General features: G+C 36.4%; 1 protein-coding gene across 2 annotated transcripts in view; it reads left to right on the plus strand.

The window, feature by feature from the left end:
- Window positions 1–24,368, plus strand: part of SLC4A10 (solute carrier family 4 member 10) — a 121,115-nt gene that overhangs the window by 55,071 nt on the left and 41,676 nt on the right. The window contains exons 5-7 of one of the 2 annotated variants that reach the window (XM_086466115.1): window positions 365–525; window positions 10,995–11,183; window positions 22,499–22,590. In XM_086466115.1, coding sequence (XP_086322241.1) covers window positions 365–525; window positions 10,995–11,183; window positions 22,499–22,590 — 442 coding nt within the window. The remainder of the gene's footprint in view (window positions 1–364; window positions 526–10,994; window positions 11,184–22,498; window positions 22,591–24,368) is intronic. The other variant, XM_009958455.2, reaches the window with a different exon arrangement.

Genomic DNA, 24,368 nt, shown 5'->3' on the forward strand with positions numbered 1-24,368 from the left:
TTCTTATTATATATAGCTTTTCTTTTTCTCTACCACAAATTCTTCTCCTCTATCCTTTTCATACTAGTTCTGTCATAGAGATATCATTGTATGCCAAGGAATTACTTGAAGTTTTTGTAAAGTACAATAATGATTACTTAATACACTTCTCTTTTCATCTCTGTGGTCAGAATTTGTCTTCAAAAGTGGTATAATACAGATTTATATGGGAAGAAGTGGGCAAGGGAAGTTTGTCGTATTTCCTACAAAGAAAGAATAAACTGAAATCCAAAGATGTTTAACAGTGGTCTTTCAATATCCATGGACGTAATGTATTTTTCATTTCTTATGCACAATGGAGTTATAAAATTGTTTGTTTTTACAGGTGGTTGAAGTTTGAAGAAGATGTGGAGGATGGTGGAGAGAGGTGGAGCAAACCGTATGTTGCCACACTGTCACTTCATAGCTTGTTTGAGCTGAGGAGCTGTATCCTGAATGGCACCGTTCTTTTGGACATGAGAGCTAACTCCATAGAAGAAATTGCAGGTATGTATTGATGTTGCATTTGTTAGTTATGAAAATCAGTTATAAAAATTAGGATTGCTTACAGGAAAGCTGTTGCAGTTCATTTTAGAAGCTTCTAGGAAATACTTCACTGAATATATTGGAAAAGATTCTAATGTCTGATACAACCGGTAAATATTTTTTTATGTTTTTTTTTGTATAGATTTTGCTGTTTTCAGAATCAATTTTTATGTAAAGGAGAAAATTAAAATGGAGCAGAGAGGACAGTTTGGATACATTTCATTAGAACTGGCATGTTCTCTTCTGCTGCTGTGCCACCTCATATTGAGTGATGCGTGTGCTAACTTCCACAAACTGAATCTACTGCTATGCTAATTGCAGACAATTTAGCTTAAAAAAAAAAAATCATAGAGAAGCATTCATCATAATTATGTAACATGAAAACAGACCAGTTTAAAAAAACATGCCTCTGAGTTGAGAATGAAATCGAGAACAATAATATTAAGTGTAAATTTTTTAAAAACATTTTAAGGTATGTTAACTTTTTTAACTAATGTTGAGTGCATTTTTTCCAATAAAGATGTATTTGGCAGTTGCAATTCTAGACCTCTTGAGAACAGCAGAAGCAGAAAGCATGAGCGAACATAATGGATGAGTCTTGTCTCCCAAAAGTGTAAGAGAGATTGAGACTGAATGCCATTTTCTGCATTCCTGGTGTTTCCCATAAAGGCTATCACTAGTTACTGCAGGGGACTTCTTTTTTTTTTTTTAGTGCATTTGTTGCTGTAATAAAGCAGGTTGTTAGAGGCTGTGTAGTAAAGACCTGTAATGCACAGACTCAAGGAGTCCTAAAATCACAAAGGTTGCGTGGCTGTGCTAGAATCATGCAGTATGGTCTGGTATGTTTATTTCCCTTCCCAAATAGAGCAGCTAATTTAAATTATATAATTTATACATAAATTTGTTAGTAGACAAGAACTGAAGATAAAGAAAGTTTCTCTAATCTATCAAGACAGGGATAATGTATGTTTTAAAATATATGTGTATATTTACAGTAGACTTCAAAACTTATCATTAAAACACCCTGTCCAAGGGCTCATGTGCCCTCGAGAGTTTCTAGTGCTGTATCCTTGCTCCTGTTGTTTAAAATATCTGTCCCTTCCAACAGAGCAGAGTGCTGTACAATTTTGTAGCTGGGGTCTCTAATTTTCTGTTTATCTACCCTTAGTAAGAGCTATTCTCATGCTCACGGTGGTTATTGGACTGATATCCTTGGGTATCTTACATCTACTTAAAAATTTTACTTTGCTGCTACCTTACTGTGTTTCACAACATTTCTGAAAATGGTGCTGTATCTGTAAATCATACATTTGATATTCTATGCAAATTATACAAATATTGCTATTTTGTGCAATTACTGTTTCAGATTTATGGTATTCTCCATATTGCAAACTTTGCTTGAAGATCAAATGTGATGCAACAGATGTAAATTTGGGAAAAGAGCACATGCACAGGGAAATGCTGTGTGAGATGCACAGAGAAATGGTGCATTAATGGTTGTTGGAGCCTTTTTGTTGCCTTGTCACGGCGCAAAGCAGTGTACTAACATAAAATGTAAAATACACAAATAAAAATAGAAAACTTTTGTTTAGGTAAAGGTACAAAAGACAGATCAAGAAAATTTTCTGACGCTCAAGAGTATCAAGAAACTGCTTTATGGGTATTAGTCTATGTAAGGGCTAGATAAAATTTATTTTAGTTATTTACATTATCAGGTAAGGAAGATACTGTTCAGTGGGCTATATTTAATAGTGGAATTTAAATTGGCTGAGATAGTGGTAGCTGCTTTTTGCATTTACCTTTCCCAAATTGTTTATGTCAAAGTGACGTAAGATATTATTGATCCAAATCTGCAGAAGCTTGTGTGGGTTTCTACTCTGTGCCAAGATCTGATTCTCCCATGAATCATGGTCTGAATCAGAGCTTCAAAATTTGTCTTGATAATGGTAAAAGACAAACATGAAGAATAAAAAGCAGCTAATTTGAAAGAAAAAAGGTGTTTATCAGTGTGCTGCTTTGTTATTTTTTTAAATAATCAAGAAATACTTAGATCAGCTACTGGATGCTATTTTATTGCTTTTTTGTTTAAATAGTACACTAGGTTTTTTCAAGTATGAGCTTTACATTTTTAGTCCAGAGATAGATCAACTTCTTCCATAGTCAGCTAAGAGGTCCCTTCCAGCATTGTTTTTGTTTAAGTAGGTAAAAAAAGTAAGGATTAATGCAATAAAAATAACTAGAGCAAACTTCCTTTTTTTAAAATTTTTTCTTCTGTTTTTTTTTCTGGTTTTGGAAGATACTGTAGTGAGACCACAATGAATTCATGTTTATAATCTCTTAATCCCTAGTTAGTTGTAGCAATTTTGGGGTTTTTGTTTAGTTAAAGTGTCCAAGGATTTGAGTGTTCACTATACCAATTTTGCTTTGAAACTCATCACAGATGAATTGTCCTTCAGTAAAGAATTTGATGATTTACTGTAATGATATTTTGAATCAATCCTACTTCTGGGATATATTGATTTGTTGATTAGGAAAATTTGTTTCTTCTGAGAGGAGGCTTTTGGATGACTTTCATGAGTTGGTATGTACATTTTCACTTCAAAAGTACCTGTTGTTGTGGCAGATTTGGGTGTATTTCGTTTATTTTGTTTTATTTGTTTGAACTAGTAGGCATCTCTTTCTGATAAGGTGATCTGACACATGATAAGGTTTGTGGTTTGCATGGGTCTTGCTTTGTCTTTGAGAGAGGATTTTTTTTTTTCCCTCTGCAGATTCAATAAGCAATGAGGTAATTATTTTTTTTTTTAAACAACTTTGCAGAAGGTTCTTCCAGCAAGTGAATCATTCTGTATATTACCCACGTTCTGTGTCAGGTTTCTTGGAAGAGATTTTTCTTTTTCCTTTGAAATAAAGTTGCTATTCTCTTTGCTTTTCTCTACTATTATTATTTGTGTTGTAGTAATACTGTTTTCCTCTCCCTTAATCAAGTTCCTTTGTAATTTGTTACTCTAATAGTACACACGTAGTTCCTACCCTCCAGTGCTTACAAAATTTTACAAAGTGTGCCGGCACACATTAGGCAGTGGAGGGAGGAGGAAAGACTAATAGTAGCAGTGACCAGCCTGCCACCAAGATATGTGTGCTAGGTGTATTAGAAATTTGATAATTCCAAGTAATATGACAGGTTGCTCTTTTTCCATATAAATGACTGCTGGACCTGAAGATTAGACAGAACTTGTATCTCTCAGGAAACCCTTTCTTGTCTGTTCTGCTCAGTTGCTAGTCACAGTAGTTACAATCCTACTTACCGGATGCTATACAATGCAAACATTGTTTTCACCCTGGAGTTGATATGTATTCCAGTTGTATCTGACAGTCCTGACATTTTAGAATTTAAAGAAATGGTTACTCTCACTTGTTGCTTGTTGGCTTTTTTTTTTTTTTTTTTTTTTTGTCTCCCTGACATTTAACTCTCCTCTTATTTTGCTTGCTAGCCGTTCTCATGCTACACTAGTCCAGTGGTCCTGATGGTCACTTTCAGTTGTTCTTTTCAATGCTACTGTGTATTTCACATGTAGGAGAATTTGCAAAAATAATTATATCCTGTGATTTTAAGTGGTACTCATAAATGAACTTTGTTTCTGGTGCTTCTGATTCATAGTTTATTACTATGGGTTTTGGTTTTTAATGCAATCTGTTGATAATGTTACTGCTTTGCTATAGTGTGTCGTATCTTTTAAGAACAAATAAACTAATTGTGCACATGTACTTTCTTTTTACTTGCTGTAATGCTTTGGTGGGGAGAAATGTGTATTTGTTGGTAATGTCTTGCTATCTGGGTTATACTCCAATATCAAATTATATTTCTGTAAATGCGGTGCCAGTCTTCATATCCTTGAAAGAGTTATACTTAATCTTCGTTGCTAAATTGAGACAAAGAATTCCTATTTGTTTTAGTCAAGGCTTTTAATCTATAAACACTTTTTCACTAAGGCATTAAACTCCTAGCATTTAGCCCTTGAAAATGTCCTTTATTGGAGTCTATGTTTTAAGACCTTAATGGGCTTGTGGTAAAATCTACAGATGAAAACCATCTTTTATACTGTTTGCATGGCTTTCAGAACATTTTGTATTTCATCCCTGGAAACTCTGATAGTTTTGTGTAAAAATATTTTGGCACCAGTGATATGGTGAGAATTTTTAAACCATCGTGTGCTCCAGCATGTCCATTCTTTATTAGATTTTTTTCCATTCCAACTGTCGTATTAAAAAATGACTTGGTGTACAAGACTAAATTTCTTTGGACAGGCACCCAATTTTCTTTGTTGATAAAGAGCTTATTCTTACCTATGATGCTGAATTCACAGACAATATCTTCTTATAATGTAGACTTCTGAGATGACTTTCCAACATTGTCATCATGCAGCAAAACAGCATTTTTATTCCTGGAGTTTCTTAAATTGTTCTTAAATTTTGTAAGATGGATTTTACTTTTCCCCTGAAAAGACATCAATTCTTCTGCTGAACTTTATCCTGTTTAAAAATACATTGTTTAATAAACATATTTATTACCATTTTTAATACGTGACACCCTTTTTTTCATATATCATTGCAGTGGCTCCTCTATCAGTAAGCTAGGACTCATGCACAAGGAATTCCTTTGAACATTTGATGTAGTAATATTTTATCGATCGCTTCTGTATAGAACATATGCTAAAAGGAAGTCTGAAAAATCTATGTAATCAAAACAATTTATTTTGGAACTTGTCTCTTGAGGAGGTATTTGCCAGAATCTGGCTGCACCATTAGAGAGCAGCTTCACTGTGTTGTTCAAGTTGGCAGATGAAAATGTTCTCTTTTGATATTTTCATTTAGTTCCTTTGAAACCATGTAGATTCTCAGATTACCATCTGGTTTTTTGATTGTAACCACTGAATGAACCCAAAAGGTTCTTCTACTTAACATATGATGCCATTTTCTGTTGTTTGGTTCAAAAACTGTTCGGTCCAGCCTTTAATGGCAATACTTTCTTTACAACATGAATCACAGATCTCGCATTTTCTTGTAGCTGTGCAGAGCGTACTGTGAACAAATGTCAAACCTTTTCAAATACAAACTGTGGCCTCAGCGTTGCACAGAGGTACTTTGGCAACTTGCATGTTTGAAATATTAGATAGTCCCATTTGTTTTAAATAGCTTAAATGTAATTATGATGTATATTTTAAATTAAATTATAAATACTCCTGTGCTTTCCAATCCAGAGATCTGACTGTTTTTTTCCCAAGCAGTCTTTTGTATCTTCCTCACGATTGAATTTTCAGTCTGTGTAACAGCTTAATCTTGTGATTGAGGTCACTGGACTCAGTGCTCAACAACTCAGGGCATTACATCCCAAGTGTGCCATTTTATTGATTTTGGTAATACCATGTTAAGCTTTCAATCTGAACAAGTCTTCTTTTGCCTTTGTTTGCTTTAAGCTATATTACTTCATAATAATGATATATTTAAACTAGCTCCTGTTTAGATTTTATTTCACTGGAGCTTTTTGTTTCAGCTGCAACACTCACGTTGTGTTATGTTTCTAACAGTGTTTTTATGGTAAATTTAAGATTTTTGTAATTAATCCCACACTGTAACAAAGTGTGGGATTGCCTGTGAGCAATCTGCTCTTCAGTTTGACCTTACACCTGTCTTTGTTCAGCTTTCACCTTCTTACTTATCTAGGTTTTTGTGTTTGTCTGCTTTGTTTACAGTTTACCATGTGGTGATTACCTCTACATAGAAACCTCTATCAGGTTTTGTTCCATTATCTGTGGGTAAATTGTAAATCTCATACCAACTTCTAAGTAGCATGGATGTTTTGTTTTGTATTTTCCGATCTTAACCACAAATCTGGAAATTTTTTAGATTACACAGGTGAATCTCAGCTTTCATTTTGTGTGTAGAGACAGAACTCATGTCACTCATGGCTCTTGTTCTGTTTAGAGATGCAAAATACATTCTTTTATGAGGTCTCCATTCTTCTTTTGGTAGCATCCACCGTGGCATGTTAGCGTAGCTGTGACTTAAAACTGTGCTGGCTCTCTGAGCTGCAAGCTGAAATTTTAGCCTTCTCTCTGCTATTTAGTTTTGTGAAATGCTTGCTCTTGTTCTTCAGTAAAATTGAATGCTGTTACTTTCAAAAGCAGACAGTTATCACTCTCTGTCTTTCAAGTAATTCTGCTGAGAAGTTGAACAAAGTAATTTCAGGTAGAGCTGGAAATAGAGTCCGTCTCTCAGTGCACTGGAATTCTCTGCCTCCTTGGGTGAGAGGGCTAAATCTGCTGGCTTGGATAACTTGTTTATGATCACTGTTGTAAACATTGTAAATGGGTCTTGGTTCACAAATGCAGCCCAAGAATCCTAACTGTTAGTTTTCTGTTGCTCCTAGTGCCTAAGTCACTAGGGAAGTGTGTATTCGGGTTCCTATTAGAGACAGGTTAAGATTATAGTGATGTCTTCCATAGAGCACTGCTGTAGGGTTGCTTGTGTTTTCTTCTCCCCTGTCTTAAAGGGAAAGAATAACCACAAACTAAACAAACGTTGGCTTTAAAATTAGGTTTTGTAGTCAGCTGTCACTGCAGTCATGATGCACACAAAAGCCCATGTGTTCTATTTTTGTTTGTCATTAATCTCTCATTTTGTCCTGCAATTGCGTAGTTATAAAATTTGGAAGATTGAGAGGTGTAAATACCGGCAGCTTTGCTGATATGTCCTGAGTTCAGTTTCTTCTGCTGTAAGCTGTCAGTGCCATATCAGGAGAATATGAGCCCATCAATTCAAAACTTATATTTCATCTGCTATACAGCTCAAAGAAAAACCCACCAAACCTCTGGATCTTGTTTCTTTATTCACCGCTGCAAAAGTCAGGCCCAGTTTAGCCTGTTTACCTCTTAGTAGTTTCTTTTTGGACTTGACAGGAATTTTGGTGCAAATGCAGTATGCCCTCTATAAATTTATTCCATGTTTCATCTGGGAGTTTTTTATAGTATCGTATGTGAGGTGACAGACACACTGTGAATGTGGAGCAAAAGGGAATGAGCTGTGGCCACACTTGAGTGTCTCCTTATTGCTCATTTGCTTGAACCTGGGATGGCTCCTCGTGGATCTGGCAGCATGTCTCTGTGCTGCAGTGTGTGACAGACGTCTCCGGAGTGAGTGGAAGCAGCTACCCTGCTTTTGCATCCTTGTGGACCCTAGAGGTGGGACAGTTGCAGTTTGCCATGCAGGCCAGCAATGAGCTGCGCTGCATTTGAACTCACTTGAAGTGTCTGCACCCCTGATGCTTCACAGCCGGGGTAAATTGTTCACAAGTGATGAGAAGTTACATTTGACTTACCAGAATAACTTGTTTAAGTACTCACATTGCTCATATTTACTCACAAATTCAATTTTATGTAAATAATGTATTGTAACTGAGTCTGAATGTAGAAAACATTCTTGAAATTATATGAAACTCCAAGTTTCTTTGATTCTTTTTAAATTACCAGTGCAGGAAAAATGTCTGTCTTTAACAGCTTGAAAAAATTATTTCATGGTTCCAGTATGAATCAAGATTCCTTACTGAAGAAACATCCTACTTCAGTGTTTCTGATGTCAGCAGAAATGTTATGGTGTGAGGAATTAATAGAATGGATAACACTATGCTGGTGGATATTCCACACATTGCATCTTGCTGAAAGCTCCATATGGTTGTGAAGCATTCTTGAAAAATCTAATGGTAAGCAGTGTCTCTGGCTGGAAGGGGGCTCTGCAGAATTTAAAAAGTCATTCAAGAGGAAAATTCTTTAAAACAAACAAAAATATCCCCAAGGATAAAAACCTTGAAGAGTCTCTGTTGTTACACAAGAATGTAGCGGAGTTATTGTGCTGTGAAGTTTCAGGTCTGGATTCTTTACTCTGTTTTGTCATATGGAGTTTGGAGAAATGTCCATCCGCTCTAGATACAAAAGTGAAAAATAGGGCTTTGAAAAGGAGGTGCAGCTTCAACTGGCGGGACCATGTAAGATCATCTCACAGGACTAAGGAAGTAGAGTCTGTTTGAAAATGAGATGTTTAAAATGCTTGTTTGCCATTTACTCTTGGACTTTAACTGTGTTGCTCTTGTTTTCAAGCTTATCTTTGCAATCAAGAGTGTTGTTGCTGACATTGCAGAGGCTTGGGCTTTTAAAAGATGTGATGAAAAACTTGGGAAGAAGCTGAAATGGAATCCCATGATGATAGGTGCTGAAGGAGACAGTCTTACTATTATTCAAATCTGTTCAGGTCTTGAAAAAATGGTCAAAATACAGCAATCTGGCAGTAATTTGGCTGCATTTAAACTCCTACAGCTGCTACTGCAAGTGGGTCTGTATTAAAGGAATGACACCTGCAGGGGAGTATCAAGGCAAGAAAACACGTCTTCACTCTTTCCAAATCTGAATGCATCTTCCCTTTTTACATGTAGCAGAGGTGCTACCATAAAGGGAAAGTTCTTGTAAAAACAGAAGACTCAAGGAAATTAATTATTTTTCATGGAGCTGGAGCTTTCTTTTCTTTTCCTCATGTGTGGCAAATTCTTGGCTCCTTCTGAAAAAATTATACCAAAGACTCTCTTGAACTTGTATTACCTTCTCTCTTGCCTTTCTGTCACTCATCTTGCTGCTACGCCCCTCTATCTCTTCCATTAGAGTTGAGCGTAATAGAAAGCCTGTGTTTGACTAGACTGGGAGTGCAGAGGTAACTGACCTTGTGAAGTTTGAGTTAACCCTGGAGATAAAAGTTCCCTTCAGAGTCAGGTGAAGCACCCGAAGACAGGTTTCATCAGTTTAGGCACACCACCAAGCAGTATTACTTTTTGGTATGAGCCATTTGATCTGTCAACACTGTTGTTAATACTGCACGGAATGTAATTGCTGAAGTGGGACAAAGGCGACGTTGAAAACCTGTGCATCGCTCTTCATCGCAAGATGCGGGTACGTCTCTCGTGCTTGTACCTGTTGGCGGCTGCATTTATCTATGGACCAAGCCTTGTCTTTCTGTGTGTGTGTGTGTTGTCATAGAGATGTAGATTTGTTGGTAGCCTCTTTGAAAGAAGTGAAACGTGCAGGTAATTTGTTGTTCAGTTCTTAAAGCGGCTATGTATATGAAACATTGGGCTTATTATGTAGATATTGAGAACTTCAGAAAAGCTCTTGTGTTTTTTAAATGTATATGCAGTGCATAGTTGACTGTTAGCAATTAAACTCTGCTTTTAACCAGCATAATTATTTAATGCCTTTTATTATCTCTCTTCTTTTCTCATGCTCTTGGCAAGTATCAAAGACGTGACAAATTATGTCTCTACTGATGATGCATCTGCTTCTTATTTTTTCTGCTCTGCTTGCTTTTCCATTGAGTTTACTGGTAGATGTGAATCTGACTCCAGCACAGAATCATGAGCTGTCTGAATTTTCAGTAGAAGGAGCTTTTGACTCAGCTTATTGTATCACTATTTTTGTGCAATACAGTTTCTTCCGATGGATATATAAGGACAGTGTGTATGTAAATGCTGTTTTACTTGCTTTGATACCGAATTTTTTTTCCTTTCTTTTTCTGTTAAGTTTTATTACTGTTACTAGCAGGATTTAAAAAAAAAAAATTAAAAAATCCCACAAAATTCTCAAAAATTCTTTCCCATTTGAAAAACATAACGCACGTATTTACAAATAGTTTGGAATATAAATATGTATATTTTTTCTGCCACTGGACTACAAAAATGGTTGTAATTTCTTAGCAGGGGGATCAGTTTCACTCACACTTCCATGTAATGATTCTCTTGCAGGAACGTGCACATCTGACAGTAGAATGAGATCCTATTAAGTAGTAGTTGCAAATAATGCAGCAAATTTTCCTGTATTGTCTTATCTGAAATTTCTTTATGTTGTACTGAAAGTATTGTAATTTTAGTTATAAGAAATAAAGAGCTAGACTGTGATCTCCTGCGGTATGTATAAAGGGAATAAAAAAGTTATTTCCTGCCAGCATGCCAGTCCTTTGTAGCAAGTAGAGTAGGGGTTATTTGGAAAAAAAAAAAAAAGCCTTATACACTTCATAATCCTGGGTTTAAAGGCGTTATGTATGGGAGTGCTTAAGGGACTGGCTTCAAAGTTAATAGGTGACCTTAATTTGGGAACTGCATTTCTTTTGAGGGATTACGTTTTTTACATTAATAGTGTCCTTTTCGAAATATTTTTTTTTTTACCGAGCTTGAAACACTTCTAGATAAAATGTGGCATTTAAGTCCGTTGTGTTAAAAGAACCGACACCTTTCGTTTGTAATCCTGTAGGGTACTAATACTTATTATTGCAATTTAAAAAATAAAATATTTCTTCTTTCCCCTCTTTTATTACGTTTATGTATATATTTTCAGATATGATTCTGGACCAGCAGGTGGGTTCTGGGCAGCTCAGTGAAGATGTCCGTCATAGAGTGCATGAGGCATTACTGAAACAGCATCACCATCAGAACCAGAAGAAGCTGAGCAACAGGATTCCAATTGTGAGATCCTTTGCTGATATTGGAAAGAAACAGTCTGAGCCCCATTCCATGGATAAAAATGGTAATGTATTGCTTTATTTTGCATTTTGAGCTTTCAGTAACACCTGTCTGTTCAGTGTTGCATGTGTTTTGTACCCACAGCTTGATCTCAGTGTGATTCTGCTCTAAAAAGCTACTGTGTAAAAGTGTTTCCTCTTATTCATTCAGTAATGCACCTGTTTAAATTTGAAATGCAGGTATCCTGCACAATTCAGGGCTGTGTGAAGATATTCAAGGGAACTAGCTCAGGTGTTGGAAGCAGGCTAGCTGGATTAATGTGCCATTCTGTCCTAGGTAATTGGCTTGGCACATTATCCCCGGTGCTGCACAGCTCAAGCACACTTGTGCTGCTCTAGGCACTCTGTGCGATCCCTCAGACTGACCTTGAGCATCTTTGCACAGTGTTGCTCTGAACTATGGACATGGTCCGTTAGTGCCAGAAATGTGGTATGACTATTTTTGACTTCTGTTGACTATCCAGGGCTTATTTAGTTAAAATGTAATGGATTGTTGGAATAGTTTCTAAGTCTGTGATAGTGTATGCATTAGCTAGTGTTCAACTGGTGCTTGAGTTTGAGGGGTTGGAAAATGAGGAAAACATTTTCAAGATGACAGTGTTGGAGAGATGCCACAAGAACTGTACCTTGTTCTTTCAGAAAATCACTTTTTGGAAAATCATGTTCATGGAAATGAGAGTGCATGTTTGCAGAGTGATCCTACAGTAAAATATTGGCTTAATTTTTTTCTTTCTTATTTTTACAGAAGCCTTTATAAGATGTACTGTTGTTATAGGTTAATCATAATGAAAGATCATGTCTTACTGCTGCTTCCTTATTTGCATAAACACAGGTCTGTGTTATGAAACTTGTAGCCAAATTTTGCAAATATTTACAATTTGTTGACTAGGGTTATGCATTGCAGCATCACTGAGCCTCTGTGTGCAGTATCATCACAATACCCACAACATTTTTGTCTGAACACTGTTGGACTATAGTGACTCTTTTTCCAGAAATCACCTTAGCTTTAGTGAAATCTCAACCCTTCTGCTGTCTCTCTGGTTCAGGGCCCTGCTGAGCTTCCCTGGGAAGTGGGGAGTGAGGAAACAGCTGTAGCCAGGGAAGGTGCAGGGTGCCAGAGGCAGCTGTGTGCTGTGAGCATAGGGCAGAAGGGGAAAGAGTAGTAGTGTGGCTGGTCTGGAAGGATGGGGCTGTTGGTGTAAAGATTAACTTAGGTTTCAAGGAAGCACCTTTAGTTTCAGTCATTGCCATGTAAGGTTTTAATGGGTACTTCTAAATCTAGCCACTTCCCTAGGGAAGACTCTCAGACAACATATAATTTCATCTGAAGAGGATGTTAAATAGAAACATATTAATTATGCCAAAATGTCATTTTAAGAGTAAGGGAAAAATAGTATTTAGATGTGTGTGATTGTGCATATGGATGCACAAGAGTAAAAGTAAAGTGAGTAGGATGGTTGTCCATCCTTTTTGAGGCAACTTTCCTGTTGATTTGTGCATCTGGTGCTGATGACTTTAGACAAATATTCAGGAGACAATGAAGAAAGTTAATGCTATAATGTTCCTATTCATCAGTTTCCACAGGATGCAAGATGGTAGCTTGCATTCCATAAGATTTTTGCACTAGCATGTTTTATAAGCAGTCGGTCTCCTGAAAAAGACCCCTCAGGGCAGACTGTGAAAGTATCATAATCTCAGTTTCATTAACATTCTGTACATCAGTAATACAATCCAGAAACATCTCACTTTTGCCTAAGTTTCTTTTAGGAACTTCCTACCTCTCTGTAATTCTCCTCCCCTCCCCCCCGGTCCCAAATAAATTCTGATCAGGACAGCATCTAAGTCCGTATCAAACACACTAATTTTATATTTTTTTATATATATATGTCTGTGTGTGTGTATGTGTATATATATATATATAAAAGCAGTGGTTAAGTGATTTTGTAAGTAGGTGGACACATTCTTACAGGTTTTCATTTGTCTGCTTATTTTGCAAGGTGAAAACCTACTGAATTCCAGTTCACGTGCTTATGTAGAGATGCCTCATAGCACTCTAAGCCCTGGTTAAAAAAATCACTTGGTCACTTTCACTATGTTAATTTAAATTCAGTTAAATGCACCATAAACAGTAAAAATCTAAATAATTTTAGGAAAATTTCTATGAAGGTGAATCAGCTTTTTATCTAAATTACAGTGAAGAGTTCCAAACCCACTCTTTTTGGACACAGGTGCGCTTAATCAGTTTGAAGCATTGCTCTTCTGCTTGCATCCTTTAAGTGCTAATGCACATTTGTCGGTCACTTGCAGACCTCTTCAAAATAGATGATGGCCCTGTGATAAAGCAAAGAGACATTGGTTTAAGTTTCTGTCCTACCATCCATTATCCTGTTCCATTAAAAAGTCTGAATCTTACTTTATTGCCTGAATTGTAATAAAATTAGTATTAGGTTTAGAAGAGGAAAATTCAGTCTTAAGTTTCTGGTTTTAAAAGGAATCACAATTTTTTCCCTTTTCAAGGCAACAGCAAATAAGCAGCCCATGGGCTTGAGTGGCAGCTATTGCCCCAATACTGCAGGATTAAAGGAGTGTGGAAAGAGATGTTTCTGGAAAGCTGCCTGATTTCAGGCACACTGACTGCTACCTCTTCTGGCGTACTCTTTAGTTATTTCGTTACCCTAGATAACTTGACATAGTAAGTGATGTGTAAATTATGTAGGAGTCTACACTGAAATGCTCAGCTTTCAGGAACTCAGATGCCCTTAGATGCTTGACCAGGGGTAGCAGAGAGGTTCCTGGTAATTTTCTTCTGCTGTTGCCTCATAACCCAAATGCTAGAGTTCAGTTACAGTGTTATGCGCACTGCAGCTATGTATTTCTTTTTAGATTGCTATGGAGTGTCTGTGCAAGCGTCTCATAATAATACAAACCCAGTTGTTAAAATATAACTTTGGATCAGATGAAAGCAAAAGAAAAATCAGCTAAATGTGTGTAAAAGAAAGCAAAATTAAAGAATATAAACACTTTATATTATTGTCAAGAGTGAGCTGTGAAACACAGCTTTGTTTCCTGAGGACAGACTGGTAAAATGCGATCAAGGCATCATTTTAGTCTGCTTATTCTCATTTATGCATAGACATTGTGTAGAATGTATGAATGTAAAATGTTCCATATATTGCCAACAGTAGCAGTATTGTTCTCTCTTTTTATACAAAAAATGCACTAAAATAGTAAAATATTTTATTATTGCTTTTACTTTCTGGGTGAGAAGCTTAATTCCTAGAAGACTCCAGGGAGAAAACCAGATCATCTCAGGTACTACTGATGAGCTTACAGTTCAGTTCACTCCTATCAGAGATCAGAGTTTTCAGAAACAGCAAGTGACGAGAGGTTTAGAAGGGCCACTTATTTGTCCCTATTGAAATGAGGCAAGGGAACTTGGACACTTTTTCTGCACAAAAGGAAGTGCTCAGTTTGGTTAAATTTGGGGTTAGTGTAGACAGTTTAACTGTTAACAGTCCTTAGCAGTCCGTAGTTTGTAAAATAGGTGTTTCAGAGCCATAAGTCCGTTCCGTCTGGGTTACATGGTACAGCTGAGAATGCAACCTTCTTTGTCCAAGTTCTTGACTATGTTAGCTTTTCAATGTATCAATTTCCAGATATTCAGGAGCAACGTCTGAAACTTAAATTCAATATATGACTGTGCTGCTGACAGACCACTGTGATATCTTTGTTGGAAGATAATTGTACATATGTTCTCCCTCCATTTTTTCTTTGTTTAAGAGTCTGTCAGACCATCTAATTAATTTGCTTTGTATTTAGTAGTATTATCTTTTGTTTACAATGGCTTTTCTTCACATCCTCTGCAGGGCTAAGATGTCAGGGTGCTATGGATTTACCATGCATTTTTAATGCTGCCATGCTGTGTTTAACTTTCACTTTTCATTAAGCATCAAAACTGTGAGAATTAAAAGCCTGCTTTTGATGTTCCAATAAAAAGCGACAGTCAAATTTGGCATAAGAGCAGGAAAAGTGATTTTTTTTTTTCTTTCTTTTTTTTTTTTTTTAAAGTCTAATTTGACACCAAATACCCAAAATAGAGGGTGGCAAGTAATTTTAGCATAAATACTGTAAAAGGCAGGTAAAAATATGAATGTTTGTCGTTAGTAAATAATCTTTAGAAAGTTTGGTTCATAAAGCAATTTAACTTATTTTTATTGAGATCAGTAGGTTTATCACTCTGATACATGAGCTGTGTCTGTAAATTCCTGTGACATGGTCTAAAATGCCAAAGACAATTGCAAATATACAACACCTTTCTATTGTTACAGGAATGCTAAAATAATTTCATAAGGCTCTCCTCTTTTTAAAGGGTTCTGCAATTCAGAATTTAAGTGTGCGTGGCATGGAATAGTAGCTGATTTGATGAAAATGTAGTTAGAAAAAGAAGTTTTTATCATGTAAATATTTTAGTTTTTTTGGCTGGCTGTTTCACTTTTAGTCTAGACTTCAATGTGTGTGTGTGTGTATATACGTAATGAGATCTAACAGACCTTTTACTGATTAAGGTCAAAGAGGAAGGAACTAGGGGAGAGGAGCATGGCAGGAAAAGTGACTTGTAAATTGTATTTCCATGCACCTTGCTGAAGTGTTCTTTATCCATAATAACATGATCTTGTGCCTGTTTTCTGCTCCATACGTATGCCATTTATAACTGCCTCTTCTCCCTTGATGTCAGAGCAGACACACTGTTAGTGTAAAAATTGCATTGCACCACACATCATGTCTGATTTTTGAGAAATTCTGAAATTCCAGGGAGAGGTTTATTGATATGCCAAAGAGCTTGAAGAAAGCAATAGCATATTAAATTGAGGATCTTCAGAGTTAATAGCATGAGCTGCTGTAGCAATTCATTTTGAGATGGTCTTTTTTATTCCAGATATTTCGGTTATTATGGTGGGCTGTTTTGGACTTCTTCCTTGTTTATGGCAGTGTGAGCACACGTGGAAGTGTTTAAGACTATGCTTGGGTGTCTAATTTAGGAAAGTATGCTTTAGTATCCCAGGAAGTCTAAATTACCAGTTAGGTGATGGTGTTTGTTACTTTCCTCACTTTCTTAACCTCTCCTGAACATCAGTTCAAGCATTTATGCCATGACTCAGAGCAGATTACAGCACATGAAACTCTGATGTTAATACTACCATGTGGAGAGAGATGGACATTACTTGGAGCCATATGAAAAGAACAGGGAGGCGTTCCTATGTATGTGACAGTGTTCCTTGGTTTTGGGAATAAGTCACAATGAAGGCCATATATATACCCAAATTTTCTGGCAGTATCGGATCTGGATCAGGTGGATTGCTACAGCTTTCCTTGAAGAGAAGGCGAACTCAGATGTAGTTAATTCTAGCTTAAATCAGCTAATGCTCCATTCTAGTTTTATATTCTTCTCAAATATATGTATTTTAATGAACTTGTATTATACACAGGTTTTTATATTATTAAAGTATAACTTGTATTTATGAACATTTTCATCTGATACTTATTCTTTCTTTTTCCACATTTACTTGTACCCATGATAAAATGTATAATCTATATGTATTAAAAATATATGTATCATTCATCTTTGTATTTCTTTATTTTGCTCTGTCTTTGTTGTGTCTGTCTCTAACAGGCTCATCTCATCTCTGTATCTTCCTCATCTCCTATCCTTTGGGTTCTGTAAACTGCCTGAAGGTTCAGAGGTAGTATAAATACCTATTCTTGCTTGGGCTTCAGATCATTTCAAATGTACTCCCATGTGTTCATCTCAGTTTCTTGACAGCATGCAACTTCTTGCTGTAGCAATTAAAAAATACCTCTGGCCTTTGTCAGCAGCTGTGGCACACTTAAGAGAAGCTTATATGGAACGTTGTTGGTTTTGGTGGAGAAAAAAAAAGTGCTGTATATAAGTTCATTTCCTTACATGAATTTGTAAAACCACAAATCATAGCATTTTAGTTAAATCTGCATGACATCATGTGACTTACGCTTGAGATTCAGGCCTAGCATTAGAAAAACAGGTAAAATGACTTCTCCCTCATCCTCTTAAATTTTGCGTCTGTCATTAGCGAGCACCAAATCTGCTTGCAGTTATGCAGGTACAATGGGAGTGACATGGTTCTCCACTGATTTAAAATGTTATGCATCAAGAGGCCTAAAGATATATACACAATTCAGCCTGCAAAGATGCTATCACAGCTCTGTTATATTAGCATTTTACCATATACTTAGGAAAACGTACTGGTTTTCAATCCTTGATTTTGGATCTGGACAGTATTCACTTAGATTTGGAAAGTTGATGACTAGTTGCAGTGAAAAGCCTTAAGATTGTTAGACCTGGCTTGGAAGTCAGATGATTTTTTTTTTTTTTTTTTTTTTTTCTGAATGGGAAGAAACCTGTATGGTCTGGAAAAATAAGCAACTTATTTTCTGATTCAATTTCCTTTGTGTCAGTTGCATCCAGCTTGTTTCCATTAACTGTGATTTGTATCTGAATACATTGAGTTTTGTCATTGGCATTCTAGAGACCGCTTGGATTTTGATTAATAAATACAATACACATAGTTAAATGTCTTCAGCTTTAAATTTTAGGGAGTAAGAGCATGTTGCATGTGACACTGATTTGCTGGGATTAATATATTTTTTTTAATTTGGCAGGACTAATAATCTCAAAATGCTGAGTCATATCTGCAAATGCAAACTTCTATTAGTGTAATAAATATGGAACTTATTTTGATGGATTTTGATTTTTAAGTGGCTTGGCTTTGCATGACAATATTTTTTGTGTGAATTATTGCTCTATTCAAAGCTCTGACAATTTCACATTGTCTGAAATAAACCACTTATTTTTATGTGCAACAATTTAAAATATAATTTTAAAAACTGTACTGATATTGACTTTTTAATACATAGATAAGTCTTAACACCCATTTTAGTGTGGTTTTATCTGTTAAGTATTAAGTGCCTTTGTATGTAGGCTGGATATGTCAGTGATACCACATTGTGCGTAGCTAACGCATTTTTTTGACTGATAATTTAAAAAATCTGAATGGTGCTCTCATGAATTCTCAAAGAATGGAGCTCTTCAGATACTTTATGTAGATAAACTGCAGGATAAATCAAGGCTTTTAATCTTTAGATTTATAAGGACCCAAAGTACTACATTGCACTCCTAAAAATAAAATAATATATTTACCCCATACGATGTGTAAATAAACGTTTTGCTTGTGAGAGCTGAAGTGGAACTGGTAAGGATAGGGCATGGAAGAGCTGAACAAATGGCAAGGCTGTTGCTGCTCTTATTCCCCCTTATAGGGAGTTGATGGTTTTCTTTTGCACATAGTGCTTTGAAGGCTACCATATTAAAAGATAAAAATTGGAGAAGACTTGGAATTAGTGTATACCTGTATTCCAGAGACAGTTTGATGCAGTGATGACTGTTGGCGTTTTGGCGGAAACCAGAGGAAATGCTTTTTTTTTTATTTGTTTGATTTAGTCTAGGTATGAGGTGACAGTTCCCCTTTTCATTCATATAGCTCTTTAATTGATTGTTGCTTCATGGGACCATCATAGAAAGGTTTGGGTTGGAAGGGACCTTAAAGACCATCTAGTTCCAACCCCGCTGCCATGGGCAGGGACACCTTCCACCAGACCAGGTTGCTCAAAGCCCCATCCAGCCTGGCCTTGAACACTGCCAGGGAGGGGGCAGCCACAGCTTCCCTGGGCAACCTGTTCCAGGGCCTCACCACCCTCACAGTGAAGAATTTCTTTCTAACATCTAATCTAAATCTCCCCTCTTTCAGTTTGAAACCATTACCCCTTGTCCTGTCACCACACTCCCTGATCAAGAGTCCCTCCCCACCTTTCCTATAGGCCCCCTTTAAGCACTGGAAGGCCTCTATAAGGTCCTTCTCTTCTCCAGGCTGAACAACCCCAACTCTCTCAGCCTGTCCTCAAGGGAGGTGCTCCAGCCCCCTGGTCATCTTCGTGGCCCTTCTCTGGACCAGCTCAAGCAGGTCCATGTCATTGTTATGCTGGGGGCCCCAGAGCTGGACGCAGCACTCCAGGTGGGGTCTCACAGGAGTGGAGTAGAGGGGACGCTTCTGTTGAAGGGCCACACAGAGACCAGCTTTGCATATTACTATTGTTGCATAAGAAACACGCATTCTTGCAGTGTGCTTAAGATGCTCTTTAAAAAACTTTCCTCGTGCCTATCATGTGAAAAGTGGAATTACCTGTCTTCTCTACCTTGTATCTTTGATTGTTATTCAATACAGTTAAAAAGCCAAACTTCTTGTTCTAAGATCCAGAAAGCTGTCTTAAGTTGCAGAGCTATTTAAACATCTCTTACTGCCTCAAGGTAAAACTTGTGTTCTTTCAGATTACTCCAGCATATGGGTATATCAAAGTTTGAGGTCTTCTGTTGGCACAGAAAAAGAACATATGCTATTCTTATAAACTTCACATACTTACTGGTTGTGGCTTTTATTTCCTACTATGTATATTTTTACATATTTTTCTCCTAAAAGAAAAGTGGACACAATGTTTAAAAGTTAGCCTTTGGACTGTTACGCTAATTGCCTAGGGGCTTTTGACACCTCTAATTATGATGTTAAAGCTTCAGTATTTATAACGTGGTGGTCCATGCTCTGAGTCCTTTGTTGGTCAATATTTTTATCTCCCTGGCAGATATCCCTTCTCTCATTTTCTTGAATTTTTAGGTCCAGAAAAAAAAGTATAAATGTAAATCCCTAATTAGCAACAGAAATATGAACTACTACTTCTGTTACTTTCCTATTACATCTTTATAACATACTATATGTGTATTAATATGAATAATTATTAGAGATATTTCCCTTTATATATAATCCTAGAACATAGAGGAGTGTCCAAAAGGAAAAAAAAAAGAGAATTAAGAAGATCTAATACTACTAGTTCTAAAGTTTACTGGGAGTAAGTTAGGGCAGAAATTTTCCATGAACGTTTTATGGCTTCTCTGTTAGAGTTGGTGGAAGGTTTTTTAGTTAGGTTATTAAAGTCTTCAAAATAGTACCAATACCAAACATACATTAATTATTTGCAGTAGTTATAATACTACATGATACTGGAAAAATAATTGTAAGACTGCTAAATAACAATACAGAAAAAAATTACAGTGTGAAGTAGGGCATATATAGTGTAAAGGTGATGGTATAACAATGATGAAACTTAATGTTTTTCCTCTAAGTTCTAATTAAAATGGGCAAATTGAATGTCCATTTATAAGCATCTTGCATATTTAATTTTCTGGCTTCCAATTTCCTAAAGTTTTCCTAGTGACATTTAGGAATTATTAGTAGTTTTTTATGTGAGTTCCTTTAAGTTACATTAATATGTCTTTCTGAAATTAATACTTTGTTCTTGTCATATGTAAATTCTAATTCTGACTTATTTTTATCTACTTGGTTAGGTTAATGTGTTTGTCATGTCTCGTTTTTTTCACCATTCTCTGTTTATTTCACTGTACTGCTGAACAAAAGCCCTAATTTCTATTCTTGTTTCATCTGTCCTTGTCCTGAATCAGGGAGAAAACGGAAATATTTACATTTTTAAGATTGGTACATTTAATAATGAGAGTTCTAGCAATACATTTTAAAGCATTCTGTTCCTGTACTTCCTAATCAAAGTGAAATCTCTCTTGCTATGCTACCAGGATGCAGCACAAGAGTTTAAAAAGTGTTTTGAGTCATGGGAGATTTGCCTAGTGGAAAATGAGATGGTGATTTTCATGAAAGCCAGCCTTTCCCTTCAGCAAGTGTTCCAACTGGGAATTCATGACCAGACTAAGACAGGGATACTGTAGTGCTCAGCTGTGACAGAAGCTGGATACTTCAGTACTTTGGCAGTGGTTGAGATACCTTTGTAAGTCTCCTGTCCTGTTCAGACTGGATCCTGTGAAGTGCTCTGTTTCCTGGCTGTGGCTGAGGATGTGCTTGGACTGCAAGCGTGTGTAGCTGTGGTGTGAGGGGGGACGCTGTGGCTTTTTGAATTGCCGAGACAATTGCCTAGCTAAGGACTTTCTGACTGTCTTCATCTTCAAGTGTCGTGAACATATGGTCTTTGTTACTGTGCAAGTTTAGGTTGATTTTCACCAGAACCAATGTTTTCACATCATCATTTCTCAGTCATATGAGAGACTTTATTTGCTATGGAAACAAATATATGCTGGGCACGAGATGCTGACGCTGGGCCAGTTGGACTCTGTAGTTATTCCTGGGTATGTGTTAGGGCAGTAAGAGATAGTTGGCTCGTATATTTGGTACTTTTTCCTGTACTTTGTTGTGGTGTTCAGAGCTGTGCTTGGCTCCTGCCATGCCAGGGAGGGAGGAAGAGTGAAGGCAAGCAGGGAACGGCCTGTCATCCTGTGGGGTTTGTGTGCTGCCCTACTGCCAGCCCCACACCCTCAGTATGTGCGTAGTGGCCTCTGGCTGTGCACAGGGGCAATGTTGGCATTAAGTAAAAATATGCTTTAGGTGATATATACTTGTTACTTAATCCTGTTTTTCTTTTTGAGCTTTTGTTGGCAAAATTTTGTTGATCACAAGGCTTACTGTTTGCTTACACGAGACTGAGGCGTTTTTAAACACTTCTTCTCATCTTGAGATATTTTTAAGACTTCTGTAAAATAGTTTTCAAAAAATTCCAGTGAGGATTTAGTAAATGTGTTTGCTGAAACATTTGTTTTAGACATGTCAATAATCACATCGTTCAATACTGAGTTTTTAAATCATCTTAATTTCCAATACATCTGTTTTTATAGTAGCCCACTTTTATGCTGGGTTTTATAGTTGTTGTTATAATCAGGGCATTCTTACACACATGAATAAATTTGTGAAAATTAGTAATCCTGTTCAATGAGAAGTCTTCTTGTAAACAGATATTGCCCAAAATTGGCAGCCTCTCAAATTACTTGCAAAAAAGTATATGAATGCAGGACTTTCCTTAAATGTAATATCTTAAAAATCATAAGATTTAATTGGCATAGAAAGTATGCCTTCCGATATTCAAGAGTATCTTTTATGTTTTCTAAATTCGGTTCTTGCAACCCTAACTGCACGTGATAAATGTTCTGTCTTTTAAGAATGTGTTATGCTAAATAAGTCTCTAATTAAAATGCCATGTTTAGATGCTTCATATACATATGATATGAAATGTATGTAGTTCTTTAACAACTATTTCATTAGATGTTGCTTTATTTATAGAAGTAATTGTTAGTATTCTGTAATAATGGTACTTTTTTTAGCAGGTCAGATTGTTTCCCCACAGTCTGCTCCAGCCTGTATTGAAAACAAAAATGATGTGAGCAGAGAAAACAGTACTGTTGACTTCAGCAAGGTAAGTGTTCTTCACTGATACTGAAGAGATCTTCCTGACTACCAAATAGATGTTTTAAATTAAAGAAAATAGATCCATGTGAATAAGGAAAATCTGTGAAGTGCAAATTTTACTTCAGAATTAAAGTTTCATGTGCACAGCAACACAGTTTGTATAAAACAAAAAATAATTTTTCATTTTCTTGACGAATTCCTGGTTACAGTAAATCACAGTTTAGGAACGTAGATAAGTTTATTGCATGACAGTATTGTAGATGTGTATTTGTAGGGGGAATTTTTACAAATTAACAGAAAATTATCTAAGTAGGAAAGTAATTCAGAATTCTTATAATTCAGATTTACCTCTCAGACTTTAACTTTTTGTGGAAGTAAAACATGAATGCAAACTACGCTTTTTATAACCTGAACTCGTGGATTCCAGATGTCTCAAACAGAATGTGTTTCTGTAAACCTATAACTTAATTCTTCTGGCAAGCCAAGATATTTCAGTACACTTCACAAAAGATGTTAACTGTTCAGTAGTGGAGATTGCAATGACAGTTCAATGTTAGATAGCAAAGAAAAGCAAACAGCTTCTCAGCTTTAATGTAAAGGAGAATCCTAATTTGTTTAAGAAGTCTGTAAGTACCTAAAACAAACTGTCACGTTAAATACAGATGACAGACCTGACAGGGGTAGATGACTTCAGCTGACACATTAATACAACAAAGGTTGAGTAAGTGAAGAGAGGTGATTTAAACCAAAATTCTGAAGAACAGCACTTTTGAGTCTGTTGAATCTTAATGTGAGTGCAACTGAGCTAAAAGTAGAGTTATGTGATTGCTCCATCTGGTGCCAGACTTATTTCCTAGCAGCAGTAGTTATTTTGCACCATTTGAATTCTTGACTGAACATGCCAGACTAGGAAAGGTATATGGCTGAAACAAAGATGGGAAACAGATCTTTATGTCAAAGACAGTGAGGGGAAATGAGGTTGGCTGGGGATGTATTATGGACCACATTTCTACAGAGGTAGCAAGGAGATCTATAAACAGTGACAAGTTGTTAATGATTGAATGCTAATAATTTAAAAATATTTAAAACTAAGATTATAATGCTTTAAAAAGTCAAGTATGATTTTGGTTTCCTGATATTTATATTAAAAGTGTTAACTAAAACTAATTGTTTTGACAAGTGTTCTAATATCAAGATGTAAAATTTTGTGAAGGATATAAAATATAAATGAAGCTGTCTATTCAGCATTAAGCTGTGCAGAGGTGAAACCCATAACAACGCAAAGGGAATGTCATGACTTTCAGTAGTGCTTTTATTGCACGTTTACCCAATTGCTTTGAGTCTTGTAGGATCAAAATCCCAGTCTGTTATCTAGGTGCATGATGTTTGTATTAAACAAGAATGGAGGCTGCATGGCTTGATTCTTTACTCACTATTTTTGTAGTGCTGCAGCTTTGCTGATCATAAGAGCTCTTCCTATTTAAACTGGCCTGAGAAGGGATCAACGTGTCATCTTTTGGCTAGCCCTAGCACTGTTAGATACCAATAAGGATGTCAGGAATATGAACAACTTTTGTTTGCAGGAATGACATAACAGTAAAGGACTGAGATCTAAATACCTTTTTTGACTGCCTTTAAATAGATCCATTTATCCTTTTGAAGACACATAAGTAAAGTACAATTTCCCCTTGAAATGTGCTATTACAATAACTCCCAACAGTTATAACTGGAATTATATGCACAGATTGAGAGGAAAGTAGAGCAGTACACTAATTTTCTCTTGGG

This window comes from Leptosomus discolor, chromosome 5 (assembly GCF_034619465.1).
Source record: "Leptosomus discolor isolate bLepDis1 chromosome 5, bLepDis1.hap2, whole genome shotgun sequence".
In the NCBI taxonomy this organism is placed as follows: Eukaryota; Metazoa; Chordata; class Aves; order Leptosomiformes; family Leptosomidae; genus Leptosomus; species Leptosomus discolor.